Below are 12,425 nucleotides of genomic sequence, written 5' to 3'. Positions count from 1 at the left end.
CATTTCAAGCAGCTAATTTAATATTACCATTCTAAATTTGTTTAATAATAATTAAATTTTGTTATAAAATTTTTTTGAGAGAAGTAGGTTTTCAATCATAATCTGCAATGATTTTCAGAATTTTTGTTGTGTTGAACAACACAGAAAAAAATCTATGATTAATTAAATCAATTCCAATCAAAATTTGTAGAGATTAAATTCTCTATACATTTTGTTTTGAAATTTTATTTGTTATTGGCAATTTATTAAATTAAATTTATTATGGCAAGCCTGAAAACACACATTTCTAGACTGCAATCTCTTTTTGGTTTTATGACAACTTTTTCGGAAACTAGGGGAGACAGTTCTGGAATCCACTTTTTCAATTCTTCTCACAAGACAAATTAAAACACCAATTTTGCTCAATAATTTGCATCCGTAGAGTTTTAGTATAACATTATTTGATATTCAGACCAGAAATCTGGACAAAATCTTCACTAGCTTTAACTTAAAAAACAATTCCCAGCCCTGTTTGTATGAACTTTTTTTATTTTGATAACAGTAATATTTTTATAAAGTGCATCAGAAAATTCCTGTAGTATTTGATATGGTATAAGTATGTACATACGTATGTATATATATATATATATATATACACACACACACACACACACACAATGTATATACACACAATATAATTTTCTTTCAGCCTCTGTAAAGCACAGAATTAGAAACACTCTTACCTTTTTTTACTTCATCAAAATGCTTTCAGGCCTAAGCCCATCCTCAGTGATATCTTTTACAAATTGTTAAACTGTTTAGAATGAAAAATTTTTCATTTTTGACTGAACAAATATTTGTTATAAATTTATTTTAAAAGATTTAAAATTTATTTTTATTTTAAACAAACAATTTTTAAAAATGTAAAAAGCTAATAGAGTTATTGTATGAACTGTAAACAGTTTAACAATTTATAAAAGATATCAAAGAGGATGGGCTTAGGTCCAAAAGCGTTTTGAACAAAAAAAAATTAAAGGTAAGACTGTTTCTCTAATTCTGTGCTTTGCGGAGGCTGAAAGAATATTATATTGTATGAATAGATATATATGTTCTATTTGCATAATTTTTTTATAGTCAGGTATTAACTAGGAGATAGATTTAATCATCCCTTCTTGTTCATGTTTTAGGGTTTCTATCATGAAAACTATTAGATGAATTAACATCTTTTATTGAATGGAAAAAAAAGCTGTTAATGAGAAAATGACTGACAGTATAAAAGTTTTCATCAGTATTTTTTAAAACCAAACAACCAGTGACAAGTTATTATAATTTTTATACGAAAAAAATTTAAAACACTAAATAATTATTAAATCTTTTCAGAAAGTATTTAAAAATCTGTATTTTTTACATACCATCACGCTCAATAAAATTTATTTTAGCTTTTGAAAATTCATGTTCTAGTCTCCGAAGTTCTGCTCTATAACTTTCTAATCTTGTTTTCATTTTTGGTTGGTCACATTGTTTCATATCATGCACTTCAAGTCCCATTTGTTCCAACTAAAAAATAAGAAAAATAAAACTGTAAAAAACAAATAGAAATTGTTATGTAGAACTACAAATAAAATGGCAGAACCAAAATGTAGTATCTCAAACAGATTATTATTTATAATATAATTTCACAAATAACATTATGTAGAGAATTTACAAATATACAGAAATGTTCCAACAGATAAACCACCGTCTAAAATACAGCTAAAGGGGATTAACATAGTTTTGATGCTCCTAATAATGAAAAACATAATTTCTAATGATTACAGTAAGATTATATTCTTATTAAACAATATGATCATTTATATATGATAATAGAATAAAATTAAATTATTATTGTTATTGTTATGAAATTATTATACTTAAAGCATGTAAGGTAAATTTAAGTTTTTTAACACAAGATTTTTATATTAAATAATGCAGTGAATGTACATATGATAATATCAGATAGCAAGTGGCAAATCGATACTGAAATTAACAACTGCAAAACCAGGGTCCATCTTCACTCGTAACGCAAATTAATGGATCGCCGTTCATAGGTCAGCCATTAAATGGGGCAGTTGTAACTGGCAGTACATTCATTATTTTTAATAAGTTTAATCAATGTACCAGAATGCTGATTGAATCTATCTGTTGACCATCGTGGAATACATATAGGAAGTGAATTAGTAATAAATGAAATTGAAATAGCACCCATGTTCATAAAACACTGATAACATTGATTATAAAAATCTACACAAAATGTACAGGTGTGTGTGAAGTTGTTACTAAAACGCTAACAACACAGTTGTAGCATTTTCCTGGAACGTGGCTAAAACCTGTGTTCCGGGAAAGTCCAATAACTGTGAGTTGTTCTGATGCACAGCTTACACACACAACTTAATTTAAAATATTTATCATTTTATTTAAATATCATATTTTTTTATTTATTTAATTCAATGATTTTAACTAAAGTGCACACACATACCCTATTTAATTTACATGGTTGTGGCAGTACTAGCGATGACGGTTGGCACTAACTAAACTAATATAATTTCTCGACTTAAATAAAACAAATTTTGCTTGTACAGTTGACAGGCTGATGTAACTGTGCGGCTTAACGCACCAGGTACTGAGTCAACCGGGAAATCAAGTTTGCAAGCTAGCCACTTTTTCACACTTTAAATATTATTCATTTAATTATACCGCTCATCTGTGATGTCACAACATAGCAGTAGTTTATAGCATTTTTTCGAGTAGGGTGTGATTTTGAAAAAAAAACTTTTTTTTGCTAATATTGTTATTTTTTAATTGTTAACAAATGTGACTAAGAAAAGTATGATCTTAATTAGATGACATCTCAATTAGAAGACATCCTCTTCCTGAGGTGACCTTGCTCTGCAGCCTCATCCCTTGACCTTTTAAGTTGAAAATTTAATGGCTTCAATTGTACAATCAATTTCCATCTCAATTGTTGAGATGGAACAATGATTGCACATATTAATGAATACAAGCGGTGAATGAAGGGACTGAGTTATCCCTGGTATAATAGTTTCACTATTGCAAGTGCCAACGGTCTCTTCAAAGGATGGATAAATAGTGGTGGTACTCTGTTGCCCTCGGGGCCCCAAAAAGCAAAGGAATTTATTCAGGAAGTGAATGGTATTAGAATACAGAAGGCCACAGAAGAGGACTGTATTAAAAATGTAAAAATGTGCGTAATGTAAAAATTTTGTTGCAGAGTGGAAAGTTAGAGAATCGTAAGAGGGAAATAATGAGAAAGAAAGGACAACAATTATGTGGAATGGAATTAAGTAACAAAACATGAGCAGAGAGTATGGTAAATAAATGATAAATTAATATTGTCTGTTCTTTGTTATATTGTTGTTAGAACTGGGATGCTAACAAAAAATTTAGGTATAGAACAAGTATACATCCAATATTGAATTATGAAGAGGAAGATAAAAAAGACATGTATGAGTATTGAAGATGTAGTAAACAAAGGAAAACAAGTGCTGTAAGGCACTTATGGTGGGAGGCTGAATACTGTTGTCAGAGAAGCAAAGAGGGAAATGGGTTAGGAAAATTTGACTTAGTTAAGGAATGGAAGGAGGAAGAGATTAGTCAAATTTTGCCAAGAGAAAATATTACTTATAACCAACACCACTTGATTAAAAAATCACAGAAGGAGATATTCATGGGTATTCTCTGAGGACAAAGCATGCTATCAGATAGACTATATCACAGTAAATGAAAGTATAGGATTGCTGTTAATAAATCCAGTTTATTGCCAGGTGCAGATATCATTAGTATTCATGCACTACAATGGAAATGAGAATAGCTTTAAAGAAGAAAGTGAAGATAGTTAAAAAATGACAATTAGGAAAGTTGAGGAAACTGGATGAGGAAGCAATGAGTGAAAAACTAGCTAAGGTGATTAAATAAAGCAACAAGAATGAGAAAAGTGAGGAGACAAGAATAAATATACCATATTAAGAACAGCTGAGGAAGGAGTTTACTTTTATGAGGGAAAGAGATCTAAGAAACTGTGGATAAGAACAGAAATATAAAGAACATAATAGAAAGAAGGCAGTATAAGAGTAAGACAGAAAAAATGAAAGAGCATTGTATCACAAATAAAAAAATGAGTTAAGGAGGGAAACACAAAAACCTAGGGAAGGGTTGAAGGAAGAATATTGAGGATCTAGAAAAAGGCAGTACAATTTGATGTGTAAGGCATCAAATTAATGTGATAAATGGAAAGGGAATGATAAATGAGAGAAATTGAGGATAAGAATGGTAAAATGCTACATAAGGAAAAATAAGAAAGATAAAGATGGAAGGAATATGTGGAATAAATGGCAAAAGAGAAGCCTGGGAAACTAAACATAGAAAAGGAATAATAGGAATCTGAAGAGGACAACAGTCTGTCAGTATTAAAAAGTGAAGTATAAAAAGCAGTTAAAGAAATGGAGAATAATAAATCAACTGGAGTGGATTAACCTCTTGTAGAATTTTATAAATGCTTAAACAAAGGAGTTGGAAGAAATAGTTGAACTGTGTGAGAAGATATACAGTATGGAAGAATGACCTTAAGGCTTTATAAAAACAGTAATACCTATTCCAAAGAAAACTGGTACCAGAAAATGTACAGAACACAGAACAGTAAATTTAATAGTTCATGCTGTTAAAAGCCATAAATTAGATGTTGGTAAGTATAATAGAAGAGAATGCAGAGACACTTTGATTTCAGGAAAGGAAAAGGAAGTGGTTTAATAGTTAAAGAGAAATATTTAGATGGCTTAAGATTGTGTTTCATACATTTAGAGAAGGGAATGGGAGAATATGATAGACACTCTAAAAGACAAAAAAGTAGAATGGAAAGGCAGAAGGTAAGACAAAGAATTATATATAAGACCAACAACAGCAATGAAAGTAAATAAGAATATGACTGACAAGTGAATACAGTTTAGGTCGAGGTATTAGGTGAGGATGTTGCCTCTCACCAACACTATTCAACATTTACATTGAATATATGATAAAAGAGCAGAAGGCATAAGTATAGGAGGGCAAAAAATAAGATGCAGAAGGTTTGTGATGTTATGATTCTAGCTGATGCACATGTGCTTCAAAGATTGTAAACAGTCCTGGAGGAAGGAATGAAGATAAATATAGGAAAAACTAAAGTAATGGAAGTAAAGAACAAAGAGAATTTAGTGGTAAGGACAAGTGAAGGAAGAATAGAAAAAGGAAAAATTACATTTTTTGGTATTATAGTGACACAAAGGACTGATAATGAGCAATGTAAATAAAAGAAAGGATATCAATGGAAAGGAAGCCTTCATTAAGAAGAGGTAATTAGTCTGTAGTAAAAGTCTGCATTTAGCATTAAGCAAGGATAATAAGGAAGATGGAAAGGAACTGGATTGAGGTTTTTGAGATATCGATATGGAGAAAACAGGATGGATAGATAAAGTGAGGACTGAGAAAGTAATGAACAAGATTAAAGAAGAATCACTAATGTAGGCAGTACATAAAAAAAAAACCGGTTAGAACATATGGAAGGATTAGTACAAAAGAAAGGAAATAAGGAAGAAGGCTTGGGACAGAAACGGATGGAGACAGAGGTGGTGTAAGGAACCTGCATCCTGGCAGATCACCAGATTGCCGATGATGTTACAACTAAAATATATGTGGAAAGTATCTGATAATTTTAGAATTGTTAAAGACTTGAAATTGTACTGAGTGCTGGTGATGAAATTTAAATTTAATTCTCTTAAATATTTGACTGATTATCTATTTTCATATGTGTCAGTTGTCTCAAAGTTAACATCATATGATTTGGTTTTAATCAGGACACACAATTGAATAGTCCAATACCCATTAATGAACTGGAAATGAAATTAAAAAAAAAAAATTATGAATAACAAGGCTCCTTTGCCAACAAACATTAGTAAACAGAATATTTTGATTTTGGAATTTAATTATTAAAATACAATTAGTGATTAGGTGTAAAGTAAAGAATTTTTTAAAATAAATTGTTAACTTATATTTTAAACTTTGGGTTAAAAGAATTTCTTTTCCTTTGCTTTATTTTTCATGCACAAACATTTGATGTAACTTGTTTCATCAGAATGGAACTCATATTAGATCAAATTTTGTATTTTTATTATATATTTTTTCATATGTTTTATGGATTTAAATGTTTGTATTTAATGTAATTTATATGTTGTAAGCTGCTGGAATTATTTTGTGTGATGCCAGCCTGAAAAATGATGAAGAGGCCATACTACTAGTGTGAAAGCTTATTTTCTATTATGTTAAATTTGAATTGTGTCATTTTATCATTTTTATATATTTACATGAGATGTTTAAATTTAAAGTATATTTTTCTTTTGGTTTGCAAATAAAAATTTTACCTCTTTGGTGGTATGACAAATCTGATATGACTTCTGCCTTTTATCCAGAAGTTCTGGGTTTGAGTCCTGGTCAGGGGCAGCAGTTTTCATACACTATGAAATTCACTATCATCAATCAGTAACTACTACTATTGAGCATTAAGACTGTTGCTGCTATGTGAATAAATATTATATAATATTTAGTGTTATACTTTTAAAATTCTTTGTAATCTGTTTTAGATATGGTAAAATGAAGGACATTAGTTAAATTGCTGTGTTCATACTTTACATATAGCATACATTGGATACAATTTTCTAATAGATCTTAGAAAAGTATGACATTTTCTTAAATTTCCATTTAAAAGAAGCATGGTTTCACTAAAACTGCGATGCCAGTTTAATAGTTAGTCTGCATGTGTCTCATTGTGGAATTTGTAAACATTTTCAAAGTGTTTTAAAAATATTTCAGTATTTATGGTTTCAGTAATGTTTTTTTTTTTTTTTGGTTTTTTGAATGATTAATTCACCATATAAGCTCAAAGCTTGTGTATAGGAATATGAAATGGTGTTCTAATGATGTAGCTTTTTTGTTTATCATTTGATATGTTGATAATTTCGTTCACATGTAAGATAGGGTAGAGGACTGTATCACAGGTTTAACTGTTAAGTTATGGGGAATTTGATGTCACTATACTTCAACAATATGAAATTTACAATCATAGTAAATCTGAAAAACTGATATAATAAGTGAACAATTAGCTGATCTCTGTGGTGGGGTGGTAGCATCTTGGTCTTTCATCTGCAGGCCCCACATTCAAATCCCGGTTAGACATGACATTTTTCATATGCTACAAAATTCCATTTCCAACTCCCATGTACAAGCTTCAGCAAGCTTATGTGGTGAACAAAAAAACAATATAGATAGATTATATCACTTTATATATTAGAACTGATATTTTAGAAAGCCTTAAATATAATATTTATAAGACATGTGCCATTTAAAACGGGGCCACTAGATGCTACACTGAAGAAGAAACTGGTAATTATCTTTAAAAGGCCTTTAGAAGGAAAAATTCCATTAATTTGGAATGAGTTGTTTATAATTTTTAATAATTATAAAGTATATATATATATATATATATATATATAGCTCTTAGTGTTAAAGTGCAGAATAATTATGAAATAAAAAAAATATAAATATTACTTTATAATTATTAAAAATTATAAACAACTCATTCCAAATTAATGGAATTTTTCCTTCTAAAGGCCTTTCAAAGATAATTACCATATATATATATATAAATATATTAACAACTTACACCAAAACAAATTATTTTAATTTTCAAAAAAAATTACACGTATATTTAAAAAATTATATATACCATTGAATCAAATAAATTATTTTTCAACCAAATATATTATATCCATCTTGATATTACTGGTTGTCCTAGAATTATCTTAACAACTTTAATGTCTAATTAGGAAAAATGTAATTGTCCTATTAATGAATGGTTGGGCTCTCTTTCAGTAACTCATAGAGTTTCCCTCGGCAAATACTAGATAGCACTGCGATTACATATGTAACTGCACATGTCAGTTGCCTGAATCCACAGATGAAAGCACAATGTGCTGAGTGGTTTATTAAAACAAAATCAGACTCCAAAGTTCAACGCAATTTTAGAACTGGGTATAATTTAGAGCCACCCTCTATAACAAATATTTGTTCATGGTATGACAAATTTTAAGAAACTGGCAGTGTTGCAGATAAGAAGAGTGCAGGCAGGCCTAGAACATCAGATGAAAATTTGAGATCATTTGTCAGTCTTTTGTTTACAGCCCTGGGAGTCAATTTGGGATGCAGCGTGCGAGTTAAATCTTTTGCGATCTACCATTCATGACGTTTTGAAGAATGATTAAAGTTGTGTCCTAATAAATTACAAATATTGCAGCACATTACACCACAAGATCCATTGCTAGAAAGGAATTTGCTGTGAAAATGATTGTTACTTTAGAAGTTATGTTTTCAGACAAGGCTACATTTCAGATGTATGGAAAAGTAAACACTCAGAACGTTCGAATATGGAGATCAGAGAACCCACTTGTTATACTTGATCATATAAAAGGTGGCCCAAAAAATAATCTTTGGTGCAGACTGCTTCACGATTGTGTGATTGGACCTTTAGTCTTTGCGGAAACGACAGTTAATGCGAATATCTATCTGGACTTGTTAGAAGGGTTTGTTACCCTCAGCTTGAAAAATAAAACCTGAAATCATATTCAAACAAGATGTAACACTGCCAAATTTGGGTTTATTATTGCTTGAATCCCTCAATAACACATTCCTGAATCAAACTGGACATGATGGACCACAATCACTTGGCCACCTTGATTACTGGATATAATTCCATGTGATTTTTTCCTATGTGGTTTCATCAAGGATAATGTATACAAAATTTGTGTAGTAAATATTGATGCCTTAAGGAGAGGATTTTTAACACATTTGAACTCATAGATGTGGATATGCTATAACAAATATGGCATAAAATTGATTACCGACTGGATATTTTGCAAATTATTAATGGACACAATGAATGCCTTTGATTACAGGTAATAAAATACTTTCAGTTTTAATGATTCCAAATTCATACAACACATTATTATATCTTAATAAATAAATTATTTATTCAATATCAAAGTGGTTACAATAACTCTCAGACAACAAGTATGTTATCACCTTAATTTTATATTAACATAAATATCAGGTGATGATCTACACTCATTATCTTACCATAGTAGATATAAGTTTTAAATGTACACAAGTATGTTACATACTAATGAAATTCATTTTAAAATTTTAACTAAGTTTTAATGTGTTATTTGTAAAATTTGATTGCTGATGATGGAGTAACACTATGAAAGCACTTAGGTAAATTAGGTAGTTAGGTAAATGTTCTTATTTATCTTTTTATTTTAACTGTATCTGGTGAATAAAATAAGTTTGTTTTTAAAATAATATATTGTAATAATATAAATTGTTTCACAAAGTGCTTTCTTTTATGATTTCCAATGAGTATATTTGCTGGGATCTCTCTACTTCTTCAAATGAACACCTGTTTCTACAATCTTAAAACTTTCAGCTATGTTTTTAATGAATTTTAATGAAAAATGCATTAAATGAAATGATCAACAATATTCATACACTGTGTGTCCCATGAAGGGATACATGCTTATGAGTTAGTATCACTCACCCATTCCCCCACTGATTCTATTGAAACTTTACAGACCTTTTAACAAGGTTCTAAAAATGTTCTGTGTAAATTTCAACCTTCTAGGATCTATAGAAACAAAATGGTTTTATATAAAAATATAAATTTCAGGTACACCAAATTTTATATTCACCACAAAATAGCTGGTAAAAATGATTAAAACAGATGATGTATTATTAAACAGTAGTTCGGATTGAATAAAACAAGTTAATAGCACTGGTCAACATAAAATTTTGGAACTGAAAAGGGAGTAGATGTTCTACGAGGTCTGTAAATAAAGTAATGAGACTGGTTCAGAAAAACGTTTTATTTACAATCCAATTATACATGGATTCTTATCACCTTTGAAATAATTCCCTTGGTAAGCCACGCAACGCTTCAAACAGCTTTCTCACTCTTCATTGCAGAGTTAGAACTTAGAAACCGGAATATCCTTCAGATGGTTGGTTACATTTTTTTAATGTTTTCTACCGTTCCAAAATGGTGCCCTTTTAGGAGATTTTATAAAGTCGGGGACAGGAAAAATTCACAGGAACTCAAGTCAGGTGAATAAGGTGGTTGAGGAACTACAGGAATGTTTTTCTGTACCAAAAACTCAATAATTGAGTGTGACAAGGTGCATCGTTATGATGCAATATCCAGTTGTGTTTGATGGCTGGTCTCATGCAGGCAAATCTTTTCTGCAATCTTTCAAGAATTTCTTGGTAAACAAATTGATTTACAGCCTGCCCTGTAGGCAAAAACTCCTTATGGACAATGCCATTACTATCAAAAAAACAAATTAGCATGGTTGAGATTTTAGATTTGTTCATTTTTGCTTTTTTTGGATAAGGTGAGTTTGAAGTGTGCCACTCCTTGCTCTGGCATTTTGTTTCTGGGTTGTACTCAAATATCCAAGCTTTATCACCAGTAATAACATTTTTTAGAGACTCAGGATCAGTTTCAATTCGCTGTAGAAGATTGCGGCACACTTCCACCCTGTTGTTTTTTTGTTCAACAGTGAGGTTTTTTGGGACCAATTTTGCACAAACTTTTTTCATGTCCAATTCGTTTGTCAAAATTTGATGGCCTATGGTACGATTCAAATTCAATTGTTCTGCAATCATTCTGACAGTTAACTGCCATCGTACCATATTAAGTCTGTGATTCGTTCAATATTGTTGTCACTTTCTGATGTTAACAGTCCTCCAGAACATGGATCATATGCAACTGATTCCCGGCCATCTGAAAATGCTTTAAACCATCTAGAAACTTGGGCTCATAACAGAGTCATCTCCATACGCCCTTTTCAATTTTGAAAAAGTTTTAGTAGTATTCTCAAGGAGTTTAACATAAAACTTGATTGCACAATGTTGTTCATAATTAGTGTCACTCAATTTTGTAATGCACAACAAAAACTCGTTTCACGAAAAGTCTGTTTACGTCTCACATGGCAACAATAGACTAAAAATATTAATACCTAATATAAATCAGCTGTTCATATAACCATATGCTTACTAGCAACTTTACAGTGTTGCCACTTTGGCTGCCAAAAAAAAAATTAGTCTCAATACTTTATTTACAGACCTCTTTTGTAGTACTTTATATGCTGAATCTAAATATGTATTCTGAAACAACCCACCACACAGTGTTCTTAAGTTACAACCTCTTAAATCTATTTGTTCCATCATTTGTGGAACAAACAATACAAATAAGTTAGTATGTCTGCATGTTTGCTTATTCACATTTGATTTATACTGTGATGCATGCTGTAGACCTATATTTGATACATAACAGTCGAATGATGTCATTTCATGTCAAGCCAGACATGTGTAGACATGTCAGCGAGTCAAGTAATCGAGTAATTCAACGTGATGAAACTTTTTTCAGTATGAGTTCAGCTCTTGGCATGACTTGCTGTGTTCTTTAGATGTGGGAGTGGTTTTATCATACACATATTATAAAGATCATATCATAAGTGATGCCATAAATTTGGTGAAAGATTTTTATGACAGAACAACTTTTGGTATTTTTATTGAACATCAAGATTTGCTAAGTTGTGCATGTGTGTTTTGCGCTGTCTTTTATTGCACTCCACGGTGAAACAATTTTATGAAGTATTTAAAATTAAAACTTAATTATTTTTATAATTAAGTAAATGTTTCTGTAATATTTCAGTTTACTTTCATTCATCCAAATATTTTTTGTCATGTTTGCAGAGAATTCATCATGAAAAGTCAACAAAAACCACTATCAAATCTGCTGAAAACCGCTTACAAACATTATTCTGACTGTCCCTTGGGAGACCGACCAAGATAAATCCTAGCTTCACATGTTGCATCAAGTTCTACGTTAAACTAACCTAGTCGTTAAAAGGAAAAAAAGAGCATTTGCTTTTTGGTGTACCTATGATTTATTATTTTTTTTAACTTCAGGATCCACCATTAGGCATTCTTCAGAGGATGAGATGAATGATTTGTAGTGTGTGTGAAAATGCCATGCAAGACCAGGATTTGAACCCAGGACCTCCAGATGAACGGCCAAGATGCTACCACTCGCACCACGTAGGCCAGTGGTGTACTTATGATTTGACAAGAGCCTAATAAACATTATAATGACTGCTATTTTTGCTTAACAAATGTTACTAGTTTCAATTCAGACAATAAAAGCAGTATTGCATACCCAAATGTTTACTCAGCTATGAGATCAGTAGTTCACGGTGTTGATTTACCAATTCCGATTGCTCCAACTTCTTGCAAAGAAATTTCTGATTCCC

The 12,425-nt window shown here is 30.8% G+C and overlaps 1 protein-coding gene across 2 annotated transcripts in view; it reads right to left on the bottom strand.

Annotated features, from left to right (window-relative positions):
- Positions 1-12,425, bottom strand: part of Vti1a (Vesicle transport through interaction with t-SNAREs 1a) — a 60,470-nt gene that overhangs the window by 29,292 nt on the left and 18,753 nt on the right. For both annotated transcript variants that reach the window (XR_012756098.1, XM_075362949.1), the window contains exon 3: positions 1,392-1,536. Coding sequence is in view for 1 of the 2 variants with exons in the window: in XM_075362949.1 (XP_075219064.1) it covers positions 1,392-1,536 (145 nt within the window). In the remaining variant the exon portion in view is untranslated. The remainder of the gene's footprint in view (positions 1-1,391; positions 1,537-12,425) is intronic.

This window comes from Lycorma delicatula, chromosome 1, assembly GCF_047948215.1.
Source record: "Lycorma delicatula isolate Av1 chromosome 1, ASM4794821v1, whole genome shotgun sequence".
NCBI classification, from domain to species: Eukaryota; Metazoa; Arthropoda; class Insecta; order Hemiptera; family Fulgoridae; genus Lycorma; species Lycorma delicatula.
This window is presented reverse-complemented; position numbering and strand designations above follow the sequence as displayed.